Source organism: Onychostoma macrolepis, chromosome 13 (assembly GCF_012432095.1).
Source record: "Onychostoma macrolepis isolate SWU-2019 chromosome 13, ASM1243209v1, whole genome shotgun sequence".
Lineage (NCBI taxonomy): Eukaryota > Metazoa > Chordata > Actinopteri > Cypriniformes > Cyprinidae > Onychostoma > Onychostoma macrolepis.
Window position 1 is genome coordinate 8072240 of NC_081167.1, and position 14514 is coordinate 8086753.

General features: G+C 36.5%; 1 protein-coding gene across 1 annotated transcript; it reads left to right on the forward strand.

The window, feature by feature from the left end:
• The first annotated feature begins 1148 nt into the window (after positions 1-1148).
• Positions 1149-13203, forward strand: stpg4 (sperm-tail PG-rich repeat containing 4). The gene is made up of 7 exons (XM_058795869.1): positions 1149-1408; positions 2191-2238; positions 2549-2803; positions 5645-5709; positions 8602-8647; positions 11945-12049; positions 12217-13203. The coding sequence occupies exons 1-7, from the start codon at positions 1358-1360 to the stop codon at positions 12325-12327; spliced, it is 681 nt and encodes a 226-aa protein (XP_058651852.1). The 5' UTR covers positions 1149-1357; the 3' UTR covers positions 12328-13203.
• Positions 13204-14514: the final 1311 nt, after the last annotated feature.

The following is a 14514-nucleotide window of genomic DNA, read 5'->3' on the forward strand; positions in this document are numbered from 1 at the left end:
GTGTTATTCAGAAGTTTAGCTGTGGGACTAGTTGTTTTTATGTATCTTTGGCGTATGTAAGACCTAGTGTTACACAATATTAGCTATGTTATTAGACCCCTATAAAGCATCATGCATGCATTTGGTATGAAGATTTTCTAGACTACCACTAGAGGAGCGTTTTGGGCAATACAGAGCAAAAAAGTATGTTACACTTTTTTTTTTCTTTTTTTTTCTTTCTTTTTTTTTTCATGAGCTCATTACAATAATAGCAGTAAGCCGTGAAGCATGGCTTGGTTATTCACGGTATGTCAATGTTGAAGTGCACTGGTACGAGAGACAGCTCTGACAAACCGTAAACACTGGGCCCTTCAGTTGCTTGTTAGAAGCATGTGTTCCTGGTCACCTAGCAACAGCGCAGAACATTCTGCCCTAAACTCCCAGAGAGAGCTGCCTTCTCTGCTGTTATTCATGTGTGACAAACGCATGCGTCACATGCCTCTTGCATACAACGTTTATATAAATAAAACTATTTTATATAGTTTCGGCAACCTAGATTCAATAGATCCCGTTCAAAGTTTTGCTGATTTTTTTGGAGAACTCAGTTGTTTAATTTACGATTCTTTATGAGAAATTGAATCGGACACATATGTGACCCTGGACCACAAAACCAGTTATGAGGGTCAATTCATTGAAATTGAGATTTATACATAAATCATAATGTATAAATTAGCTTTCCATTGATGTGTGGTTTGTTAGGATCGGACAATATTTGTTTGAGATATAACCATTTGAAAATCTGGAATCTGAGGGTGCAAAAAAAACTAAATATTGAGAAAATCACCTTTATAGTTGTCCAAATGAAGTTCTTAGCAATGCATATTACTAATCAAAAATTACATTTTGATATATTTACAGTAGGAAATTTACAAAATATCTTCATGGAACATGATCTTAATATCCTAATGATTTTTGGCATTAAAGAAAAATCAATCATTTTGACCCATTCAATGTATTGTTGGCTATTGCTACAAAAATACTCATGCTATACTTATGACTAGTTTTGTGGTCCAGGGTCACATATATACATACAGAATGAATAAAATAGCAGCTCAGATGATCTAGTCTGGAAAGAAAAGAAAAAAAATGACTGAATTTAGATTGAAATTTCAGAATTTTGATGTACAAACTAATCAAGATTCTTTTTTTGCAATATCAAACAAAATCAGTAAATGTAACTAACGAATAAGGGAGCAAACAAATAGCAGAACTTGTGTATTCAGTACTCTTGATTAATAGTTAAATAGTGTAAGTATCTAAGCAACGCTTCTTGTCGTTGAGGTGTCTGTTACAGAAGACAAACAGGAACGACAGAAGTATGACCACAGGAAGAGAGAAAACATTACCCAAAGGAAAATGTATAGATGGGGTAAGTTTTCACATTTACTGCGTTGGAAGACAATATTTGTCTATTGTGCAGGGATCTTCAGTCCTGCAGAGTTTAAGGGGTTTAGCTCCAACCCTCACCAAACACACCCTATAGTAATTTTCTAACAGTCCTGAAGACCTTGATTAACTTGTTAAGGTGTGTTTGATCTGAGTTGGATCAATGTGCACCTACAAAGGTTTGAGGACGATAAGGAATTTTTATAATAATTATTATTTTTTTCATTTATTAATACTTTTACTAAGCAAGGATGCATTCAATTGATCAAGTGACAGCAAACGCATTTGTGACCCTGGACCACAAAACAAGTCATAAGTGTCAATTTTTCGAAATTGAGATTTATACATCATCTGAAAGCTGAATAAATACGCAATATTTGGCTGAGATACAACTATTTGAAAATCTGGAACTGAGAGTGCAAAAAAATCTAAATATTGAGAAAATCGCCTTTAAAGTTGTGCAAATTATGTTCTTAGCAATGCATATTACTAATCAAAAATGAAGTTTCGATATATTCAAGGTAAGAAATTCACAAAATATCTTTACTTAATATCCTAATGATTTTTGGCATAAAAGAAAAATCGATATTTTTGACCCATACAATGTGTTTTTGGCTATTGCTACAAATATACCCCAGCGACTTAAGACTGGTTTTGTGGTCCAGGGTCACATTTATAATTTTACAAAAGATTTTAATTATTTAAAAAAAAAAAAAGTTATTTTAAACTTAAATTTTGAAAAAAGTTGTTTTTATTCTGAAACAGAAAGAAATGTACACTGACAGAAGTGGTTGGTGGAGAAACACTATTAAGGTAGGTGATATTTTATGAAATATCCAGCAAAGAATTAAAAATAACAAGAACACTTGTTCTGAAACACTTATGACATTTATGTGCATTTTTGGTGTACAAGTGGCCTCTGTCTCAAAAATAAGGCCTGTTTCAAAGCACACATGAAAGCAGCTTGTATTTATTTTGGTTCTCATATTAACAGGTTACAGCCATTTGGATGTGAATGTGGATTTCCTATGTTACAAAAGCACATAATATTCAGTTTACTAACCCCAGGAATCATGTTAGGCGTGAAACTGGCATAAAAAAGGTCTCCTCTTTCTTCCACCAGGACTATCCCATTCCTGGCAGTTACCACATTCGGGACTTCATAGAGGAGATGGGACTTAACCCTGTGCCTAGGACATATAGCTTCAAAGGCCCAGAGCGAAACACCCTCATGTTGACTGTGCGTCGAGGGGACATGCTATTGCCTGGGGCATATAACTTCACCGACTCAACCAATGAGGCTCTGCGGCGCCAGGCAACTTGCTCTTTCAAAAGCTGCCCCAGACCGGACATCCACACTTTGGGCCTCAGGGATAAGGTCAGTCAGTCACCGAAATCAGTGGCGGCCCGGCCTGTGCCCTGACATCACCAGCATTTCAACACATCATTTCTAAATTCTCAATGTCAGTAACCATGTATGCCCCTATTTTATTTTATTTTTAAATGTGGGTGACATTTCCCTTGCCATGGTTCTTTTCCGGTCACCGTGATTTTGCCAAGCAAGACATGTTCGTGGGATCAACATCTTTTGTTGATCCAGGATCAAAATTATTGTCCAAAAATATAGACCTACCCTTAAACCTAACCCTACCCATAATATATGCCTAAAATCAGAGGGAGATGATGGTTGAATAACAAGGGTGTAGAAGCACCTAACTCTGGTTGTAAGGCTAAAATTGACATTTCTTGTAAAGGTATCCATAAATTCTGATTGATTGATTGGTATGTTGTTCCAGGATCAATATGGATGTTGATCCAGGAACATGCTGCACTTGGTGAAATCATGTTTACCTTGTTTTCCTGCGATTCGATGAGAATGTAACTTTCCGTAACGGTCTCTCACCATACAGTGCATTACTAGTCCATCTGTCCGCGGTATAGGTTTACCGTTTATAGGTCAGTTGTTCACGGGTGTTTCTGCAACTACGGGCACCTTTAAGTCCCAGCAGTGAAATTTTAGATTTATGTTAAAATTTGTCATATGATGCTTTATAAATATATTCAGTGTCATTACACACCTTGACAAAAAATATAATTAATGATTAATGTGATTTAATATAAAATTATGAAGCATGTCCCACAACACTGGTCACAATGTGAGATGGTCCTCACTGCAGAACAAAGATCCAGGGGGCGTGGTTGGATCTAGATCCCACTCCTCCCACCTTACATTTACTTAAACATACCTGTCTCCACCCCTAGATGTGGATCCAACCCCGCCCCCTGGATCTTTGTTCTGAAGTGAGGGGCTACTGCACAATGTTGAGATATGTAAAATAAGCTAATTGAATTACAATTTGACTATTTCAAATGGAATTGTTTAATATACATATTAATTTACAGCATCTTACACTTTTTTGGTATTATTTACTGATCTTTTTTTTTTTTTCAACTAAATGTGCCTGTCCCACACTTTTGAGTCCTTACCGCAACAATGAAAAAAGGCTTTTATTATGACATTTTATCAAAGACAAACAAGTCTAGTTTCTATGGAAACAAAAATTAGCAGAGCACATTGCTGACAGATTGGGCCACCTCACTACCTCACTCACAAGATCCCAAAAATATAAGGTAAATATCTTTTCTGTGTCAGTATTCATTGTGTCTCCTTACCATACAGCTTAGTAATTCTGTACTTTGAACTACATTTTAAAAATAAATGTATATTACTGTTTAATTCATGTATATTAAGATGCTAAGAGTCAAAACTAATGTAGTAGACCTTGCTAGCTGCCAATTAGCTGCAATATTAGCAAAAATGTAATTTCCGCAACATGTCTTTACCACAGCAAATTTAGGTGTTTCGGTAGAGACAAGTTCAAGGTTTACTGTATATTAAATTACAAATATTCAGTCTATATGTGTTTTGTTTCTTTTATACTGTTGTTCTCTACAGTAGCCTGTTTTTGATTTCATGGTACTTTAACAATGTGTCCTTACCGACACAAGATGTCATTACCGCAGCTCTGCTTTATTTATTAATTTTTTTCATAATTTTATTTAAACTTAAGTTGAGATGATTTACACATTGAAATGGCAACATCTGTCATAAAAAGCTATATTTATGTTATCTTTAGTGTGTATGGAAACAACTGACATCTAAGATTACTAAATTGTACATGGCATAGAGAAAACCATGAAATCCCCTATTTTGTATATTACTTTTTAATATCAGTATTTACAAAACTGCACACAATTTGAAAAAGCTATTGAAATATATTACATTTTTATAGAAATTAAAAAAGAAAAATGTATATAATGAACGTTATTGTAACCTTTGCGGTAAGGACATTTTGTAAGAGTTGAAAAACATTAAAAAATAAACATGTTCCAGATTAAAATCTTAATGACTCCATGCAATTTTGTTTACCTTTTTATACGTATTAAAGTAAAATATGTATTTTTTATTACTTTTTTTACATTTTGGAGAGTCAAAAGTGCCCATAGTTGCAGAAACACCCAGTGAGCCGAATGAACGCAGTACAGTGGAGTGAAATGAAATGAAACAAACAAACAAAAAAAATGTGCAGGGTCTTGAGACGCATTTCACAGAACAAAATGCAGTGAACTGAATGAACGCAGTTCACACATGCAGTGTACAAATTTTTATTATAAACAATTGAAATCAGCACACAAAGTTAGATCAAACTATGGTAAAATAGTGGTATGGTAAACTATGGTAAAATTTAGTTTTGGCTCTCCTGTAAAGTTGGTGAAATGTCACTTATGCCTTTCTGGTTCTCACCCTTTTCCGGCCGGTAGGTGTTTCTGGTCTACAACAAATTGATTCAAAAAGCTGATGAGGTAATAATACAACTGTTCAGAATTGGTTTCTATTAACTTTGCACAGATTACAATGTGACCGAGTTTTAATTAAGACAGCTGAATGTAAACAAATACTTGTTTGTTGCACCCCTGACCCCAATCATTTCTAAGCATTAAAATGTTCCTCAAGGTGGCTACAACGTTCTGCCTTATATTCCATGACATGTATGTATACGTTTAGTGTAAACAGCATTACGCTGAAGTTTCTTGGTACCTGACACTAAAAACAGGCAAAATATTTATCTGATAATCAGTGGCTGGAGCTCACACTCAGTATGTGGATAAGTGTGTCAAAACAATTGGCTGATGTAGTGTTTGTGTGTGTTTAACGCAGGATATTAACCTCTCACCCGGTCATTATGATGTTACGGAGAAGCCTGTCCCCAAATCACCCTGCAAGTGAGTAGCCATCACGCTCAGCACCCTTTCACACACTCCTAGTCACAGAACATCACACGTTTTTCCATCTCATTCTTGGTTTCTTCCTTAATCTCAGGCAGTTCACTGAATGGCCTTTAGATGCTTTAGTGCAGGCCTCAACTAAAAGGATAATCCAACGGCTTGGGCTGGTCTGACAGTTTGGCACTTTCCATTGCATTTGCACTTGTTGCTTTCTATGATGTACTTACCTGAACACTGTTGTTGCTGATTTAAACACAGCATTTCCAGCGGTTATAGCAAATTATTTGTCACTTTTTTTATTGTGGGAAAAAGACATACGTATATTGACAGATAATTGACGAAAAAGTGTTAAGGTTAAAATCGACATATAAGTTATCTTAGGTCCTGTAACTTGTCACCATTTCTTCTCAACATTTTAAATAAACTTTGTGATCACTAGTTCATTTTAAATTCTGCAAGACATTTACATTTTGTAGACTTGTTTAAATGTTTTAGATGAATTCTAGAGCCGTGGCCTTATGATAGCATAAAATGATTTAAAATAAGACTACACAAGCTTTAAATTATACTAAAGTAGCTAATATATACAAACCCGATTCCAAAAAAGTTGGGACACTGTACAAATTGTGAATAAAAACAGAATGCAATGATGTGGAAGTTTCAAATTTCAATATTTTATTCAGAATACAACATAGAAGACATATCAAATGTTTAAACTGAGAAAATCTATAATTTTAAGGGAAAAATAAGTTGATTTTAAATTTCATGGCATCAACACATCTCAAAAAAGTTGGGACAAGGACATGTTTACCGCTGTGTGGCATCCCCTCTTCTTTTTATAACAGTTTGCAAACGTCTGGGGACTGAGGAGACAAGTTGCTCAAGTTTAGGAATAGGAATGTTGTCCCATTCTTGTCTAATACAGGCTTCTAGTTGCTCAACTGTCTTAGGTCTTCTTTGTCGCATCTTCCTCTTTATGATGCGCCAAATGTTTTCTATGGGTGAAAGATCTGGACTGCAGGCTGGCCATTTCAGTACCCGGATCCTTCTTCTGCGCAGCCATGATGTTGTAATTGATGCAGTATGTGGTCTGGCATTGTCATGTTGGAAAATGCAAGGTCTTCCCTGAAAGAGACGACGTCTGGATGGGAGCATATGTTGTTCTAGAACTTGGATATACCTTTCAGCATTGATGGTGCCTTTCCAGATGTGTAAGCTGCCCATGCCACACGCACTCATGCAACCCCATACCATCAGAGATGCAGGCTTCTGAACTGAGCGCTGATAAAAACTTGGGTTGTCCTTGTCCTCTTTAGTCCGGATGACATGGCGTCTCAGTTTTCCAAAAAGAATTTCAAATTTTGATTCGTCTGACCACAGAACAGTTTTCCACTTTGCCACAGTCCATTTTAAATGAGCCTTGGCCCAGAGAAAACGCCTGCGCTTCTGGATCATGTTTAGATATGGCTTCTTTTTTGACCTATAGAGTTTTAGCCGGCAACGGCGAATGGCACAGTGGATTGTGTTCACCGACAATGTTTTCTGGAAGTATTCCTGAGCCCATGTTGTGATTTCCATTACAATAGCATTCCTGTATGTGATGCAGTGCCGTCTAAGGGCCCGAAGATCACGGGCATCCAGTATGGTTTTCCGGCCTTGACCCTTACGCACAGAGATTGTTCCAGATTCTCTGAATCTTTGGATGATATTATGCACTGTAGATGATGATAACTTCAAACTCTTTGCAATTTTTCTCTGAGAAACTCCTTTCTGATATTGCTCCACTATTTTTCGCTGCAGCATTGGAGGAATTGGTGATCCTCTTCCCATCTTGAATTCTGAGAGACACTGCCACTCTGAGAGGCTCTTTTTATACCCAATCATGTTGCCAATTGACCTAATAAGTTGCAGATTTGTCCTCCAGCTGTTCCTTATATGTACATTTAACTTTTCCGGCCTCTTATTGCTACCTGTCCCAACTTTTTTGGAATGTGTAGCTCTCATGACATTTCAAAATGTCTCACTTTCAACATTTGATATGTTATCTATATTCTATTGTGAATAAAATATAAGTTTATAAGATTTGTAAATTATTGCATTCCTTTTTTATTCACAATTTGTACAGTGTCCCAACTTTTTTGGAATCGGGTTTGTATATACATATATACAGTATATTTAACACTGGTTAAACGTAGAGGAACATTCAGATCCTAAAACTCCAGTTCAGTAAATATTTTAACTAATGTAGGCAATTAATGAATTGAGCGTTGAAGTATCTTGCCAAATATCTAACGTTCAAAGTTTACTCAATTTAATTGTTCTTAAAGGCCTTAAATAAAAAGTTAACACTTTTTCTTAGCTTTGGAAATTTACTGATGAAATCAAGAAACAGTGGAGATTTTCCCACTAAATAAGAAGAAATGAAAGGACATATTGCTTCATAATGACCAGTCAAATGCGTTAGCTCAAAATGCAACTGAAAGGTAAGACTACTTACTACTTTAAAAAATGCGATTGAGTAAAAGTAGAAGTATTCAGTTTCAGTAGTACACAAGTTCCACAAAATAGTATTAAATACAGTTACCCAAGTACTCCACAGCCTTCTGAATTTTAGAAGGTCACATGACAGGACAGTGATAAAAGTGCTGTAAATTTCATGTCAACTGCCCATTTTACCACAAATGAGAATATAAATAAATAAATAAATACATTGCATTATTTTTGTGATGGGGCCAATAAAATATTAGCAGAACAAGTACAAATCTGAATCACAGCCTGACCTATTGTTGAGGCCTGTAGTGTTTCACCTGTCTGTTGACTCTTTCCTCTCCTCCAGCCTGTCTGCACCATTTTATTGTCTTCTCTTATGACACTGGTCTCTTATTGCAGACACGTGATGTTTCGATCAGTGGTACAGAGGGTCAGCTTTCTCCCGGTAAGTGTCCGGTTTCAGCATAAAAATTTCAACCTAACCTATTATGTGTATATTAAATGCTTTTCCTGTTTTTGACCAGAATGTTTTCTAAAACATCTAGTTTCCTGTGAGTGAGTTTCACTGCTGTGCGTCAGTGTTGCACCTCATGCACCATGGCTTCAGTGGCGTGTTGGCTGGTTATTCGAGCTGTGCTGGCAGCTGTCTAGTGTTGACGGAACAGTGAGGATGCTAAATCATCCTCTGGGTCTCATTAGGTTGAACATTAGGGTTTTGTGTGGTTGTAAGAGGGTGTCATTTCATGTAAGACAAGTGTTTTGTCAAAGGTTAAGTAGCTAAGAAACCTCAAGCTTATTCTTAAGATGACAGATCAACAGCAAACAGCCAAATTCTATTACTCACTGGATGATCTTTTATAGCTTAAGACTGTAATATACAAAACACTTCTTCTGAACATATAAAACACTAGACATCATACACTTGCCAATTTTGTAAATGGTTATACTAGGCATCATGCACTAAACGAGTGAGGATCACACACTACCAGACTTTCAAGTCTTTCTGAACACAATAATCTTATGGAGAAACATGTGCCATGTTTGAAAACTTCTGACTGGATAGAATCACAGTCCGAATCTAAAAGACTGTCTGTTTGTCTGAAACGTCTTGTCCTTTCATACACTGCGCAATTTTCTGCCAAAATCTGCAGACTGACTCTGAATTTCAGCAAGTACCATTGACTCCAAACTCCCAGACTGTAAATTGGCCAAAAATCAGTAAAAAGAAATCAGGTATTTCAGTCTTTCTGATCCCCAGACGTTTCTTCCAAAACATTCTTCAGAATATCACATGAACAAGAGTGCTGTTGGTCTGATTTGGCTGCAGGTAAACACAGCCCTGCTGATAATCAAACCAATAACACAATCGAGTTTGACATTTCTTCTATATTAAAAGTTAAAAAGGGGTTATTATTGAGTAACTTACATGCTAGACACAAATCAATTGCTTGGTCTTTTTTGTTCTTCCAATAAAAATAGTTCCAAAAGCATAATTAACCACTGTGTCCATGAATGAATCAATGCAATTGCACAAATTGGTGAATGATTGCATGACTCACTCATACTTCTATTAATTGTGGATGAGTCTGCATTTTTGAACAATTGGTTAATTGAATAATTCAACGACTTACTCATAAATACAGTCACCTGTTTTGTTTCTGAATGAATCCTTGTTTAAAGGATTAGTTCACTTCCAGAATAAAAATTTCCTGATCATTTACTCATCTCCATGTCATCTAAGATGTTCATGTCTTTCTTTCTTCAGTCTAAAAGAAATTAAGGCTTTTGAGGAAAACATTCCAGGATTTTTCTCCATATTATGGACTTCAATGGGAGCTGACGAGCTGAAGGTCAAAATTGTAGCTTCGATGCAGCTTCAAAGGGCTCTGCACGAAAAGGGTCTTATAGCGAAATGATAGATTATTTTCTAAAAAATAAGTAAATAAAAATTATATACTTTTTAACCACAAATGCTCATCTTGCACTAGCATGTGTGACATAGGCGGAAGAACCGACCCAGTGTTTACAAAGCGAATATGCAAAGAAAGTCATACGCCCTTTACAAAAAAAGGTAAAACAACGGTGTCGGACGATTTTGAAGTTGGAGGAAAAGATGAGATGGAGTTTTTTGCCTTACTCTACCTTTTTGAACCAAAATATACAGACGATGAACTAACTGCGCATTAACTTTCCAACATGATTACACAATGCGTGAAGACATGCATGTGCATCGCAGAGCTAGCCCAAGATGAGCATTTATTGTTAAAAAGTAGATAAATGTTAATTTTTTTGGAAAATGATCGATCGTTTCGCTAGATAAGACCCTTATTCCTCAGCTGGAATTGTGTAGAGCCCTTTGAAGGTGCATTGAAACTACAATTTGGACCTTCAACTTGTCGCCTCCCATTGAAGTCCACTATATGGAGAAAAATCCTGGAATGTTTTCCTAAAAAACCTTAATTTCTTTTTCGACTGAAGAAAGACATGAACATCTTGGATGAAAGAGTAAATTATCAGGAAATTGTTATTCTGGAAGTGAGTCTGTCTGCAACATACAAAAACAAACAAGTGGAGTGATGCAAACAGAAACATGTCCCAATGCTGTTGGACTGTAACATCAGGCTGTGTGCTAATCTCAGAACCCTCTGATAGTATTTCTTGGGAGATATAAAAATAGACACAAGTAATAAGACAGTTGTTGGCATAAAGTAAGCATATAGAGCTATAAAATGAATGTGGATAGCATAGTTCAGGTTATTTGATGAAAAAAGTCTAGAAAAAGATCTCTAAAACTCAAGAGGGGACATTAATAATTACAGGGGTATTTCTATCAGGGGAAAGGTGTAAGAACTTTCTTCTTCATTTAACTTAATTCATACCTAAGAGAACCACTGAGATACTATAAAGACCTTATCATTCCTGGGTCATTTTAGCCTTCACATATCCAACATTTGAAAATAGAATGAAATAGTTTTTTTAATTACTAATATCATATTTTTCTTTGCCAAGTTGTGAGTAGCTGGAGCGGAGGGTGTTGAATTTGGCTCTTCTGGACAGGACTCACACCCTTAATGAAATAATAGCTCAGTGCCTCTACAGACATGTGCAGTATGGCACAGCTATCCGCTCTTATCCAGGGGAATGTCGAGCTGGCTGGTCGTCCCATAGAAGAAGGGCGCAACGGCATGAGGGCTCTAAAACCATCGGAAGCTGACCTCATGTGCAAGTAGGCAGAGGGAAGCGAGCTCCCCTGCGGCCAGCATTAACACCTCCGGCACAGTTCAACCCGCTACACACACACACCACAGCACAGGCCAGCTGGATCAAGTGAGGCCGCCGGGGGAATCAAATGGCGTATAATGATAGCAGACAGCTTTTGTAGCAGAGGCGTCTTCTCAACTATGCTTTTGAAAGCATATAAATAGGCCTTGGTGTTTATATGCATTAAAGCTAAAGCTGATGAATTGCTTTTTTTTAGATTCGATCTTCTAATTTGATTTTGGATCTTAAATAAATCTTAAATAGTTCAGCCTGGTGTAACACACAATGGAGAAGTTTGACAGAATGTCCTAGCTGCTCTATTCCATACAATGGAAGTGGATGGTGATTTAAACTGATATGGCCCCAAATTATAAAAGAGGTCCTAAAAGGATCATTTTTGGGTGAACTATTATATCAACTGGTTAATTAAACAAAACTGTAATTTCTCTTTTGTTGCATTGACTTCCACTGACGGATTTAGAAGGAGGGACCAGCACCTGGACATTACAACCCAAGGCCAAGCACTGGCATTGCAGTCACTTCCTGCTTTAGGTCTACTGTACCACGGCTGTACAGCGCGCACTCTGTAAGCTCCATTTCTATGCCTGTTTTACAACAGCAAAACCAGTTTTAAGGCCGAAAAGCACCACAGCCAGTGTATTGACCATCATATATAGGAAGGAAGTACATATTTTTGAGTGAAATTAAGTTAAAAGTCTCTCAAAACCTTGCCATTTTGCCTGTTTTTGACAGGGAACTCCAGGACCAGGTGTGTATGAGCCCACGTGGCACAAAGGTCAGCGGCTTAGCACTGATGTCAAAGTGGACTGGGCCCATGACCTCCTTTTTCGCAACATACCTTGAACTTCATGTATTCCTTTTATATTTCCCATTCTTTTGCAATTAAAGTGTTTCCAGCTGACCTTGAAATATGGTTGAAATACAGCACTGTCAGCTGTTGTTTTAACACTGTGGGGGAAAAAAATCAATAATTCTGAATTGTTGTAAAAAAAAAAGTTAACAAAAGATGTGTCAACACTGAAAGTTTAACAAGATATGGAAGAGACATTGAAACAACATTGCCATATTTACATTGATTCGATTTGAAAAATCAAAACAAAATTCAATAGTGATTCAACCTTGATCCATGATGTTGCTTCACCTGTGAATAATTGTTGAAATGCTGACTGCTTGCCTCTTAAAAGGGTACAAATCGACCAAAAATGATTATGTAATACATATTTTTAAAAATACTGTTTTAAGATTTAAGATTAAAGTATACTACAGGTGCACATTTAATACATTTTCGCACACTATTTTTACAAGGGAAGGTTTCATTGCTATCTCTATTATGTCATGATCTGACCGCCCATATCCACCTTTTTCCTAACGAGCCCATTGCGTTTTAAATTATGTGAGGAACTTCCGAGGAACTTCCGGTTTACATTTTCATTCATTTTCTATTTTCAGAAGTCAGGAGAATAACAATATTAATGTGACATGATATAACAACAATATCTAGAATAGCTCTTTTCAGCCTGCTGCATTGTTTTCCTCCTCATTATTTTCATGCTTCCTTTGTATTCCGCTGTAAGCAAATGAAAAAAGACAACATATACTGTGCATTTGTGGCTTGTTCTCCCGATTTAATTTATGATATAAACCATGAATAATTCCCTGGAATGCACTATATATATATATATATATATATATATATGTCTCTTTCCAGGTTTGTTTTTTTACATGGATGCTGTAAAGTGTAATTTTAAATTTCCTTTTAATGATCAGTGGTTGAAGGGTGAATAAAATAAAGCCAGTTTTTGAAAATGCTTGTTATTGCATTCACAGAGCGAACCTTTTGCTGATTGTTTACAGTGTAAATGGAAGTTACTCCCATAATTTGCGCAAAGTGTTATGGGGCGTAGGAAAAAGGTGGATAATGCACAAAGCTTTGTGATGACTCTCACACTCACATAACTCATTCAGCCTGAACAAAGAGGTCAGTGTCACACAATAAAACAGCTGTTTACAACACTCTCACACCAATAGCTAGATTAAATCCATTGTTGAGGTCCTGAATAATTCTGCTGACATTAATGAGACTGAGAATGTAGCCTCCGTGTGGGTTATATATTGAGACAGAGATAGAGAAACATTAGTAAAAATGCATGCATCTCGTGTCTACTGCCGAATCACAGCCGATATAGTGCAATATCACACGGCTACTTGTGTAAAATTGCTCATATATATTGTTTTATAAAAGCAATAAGCAAGAAAGGAAACCAAAACTATTGGGGTCAAATCAACAACTGCACAAAGTCAGTACAAAATTAGTATACCCATGCCCAAGATAAGTGAGTAAGTGTTATTGCGCCACTAAGATGGTGACCATTTCCATTCTTCCCAAAATAGAATGTGAACGAGAGTAGTGTGCAGTCAGGTGACGCTGTAGGGCTTCATGCTATCACACAAGTCTTTTCTAACAGGGTCAGGTTCAGAGTCAATATCACACAAGACAAAAGTGTTTGGAGGCCTCGTATCATTTTACATTGCAATGGCCAGGTGCTGGTACTACATCACAGGTCTATTATATAACTCATAATTCTTTAAAGAGGATGGTCTGGGATCAGTACAGTGGGAGTGGTACTATTGTTTGTGAAATATGAACAGCACAAATTGTGCAACAGCTTATTTTGTCCATACTGAGAACAACAACTGATTGAGCACTCTGAATGTGAGGGTGAATGCAAGGTTAACGACATTGAAAACTCAGTTTATAAACTCAGTTTTATCAATGACAATCAATACATATAAAGTATGTATTACGCCCCCCCCCCACACACACACAACACACACCGTTTTCATCCTCTCTCTGACTCTAAAAATTAAATGGGTAATTTTTATTTATTTATTTTTGTCACGTCCTCTTTGCATGTACAATGAGTAATATTGATTTTTCTTTTATGGTATGATCTGTGGCTTTGTTGTTGGGATCAATACAGTTTTTAATTGTCTTATTGTTTAGTAACTGCCTCTCATTATGACAGATTA

Coding starts and splice junctions, on each gene's coding strand:
- stpg4 (XM_058795869.1), top strand. CDS start 1,358: ATGACCACAGGAAGAGAGAAAACATTACCCAAAGGAAAATGTATAGAT. Junction 2,804..5,644: donor CTTTGGGCCTCAGGGATAAG/GTCAGTCAGTCA, acceptor TGTTTAACGCAG/GATATTAACCTCTCACCCGG. Junction 5,710..8,601: donor GTCCCCAAATCACCCTGCAA/GTGAGTAGCCAT, acceptor CTCTTATTGCAG/ACACGTGATGTTTCGATCAG.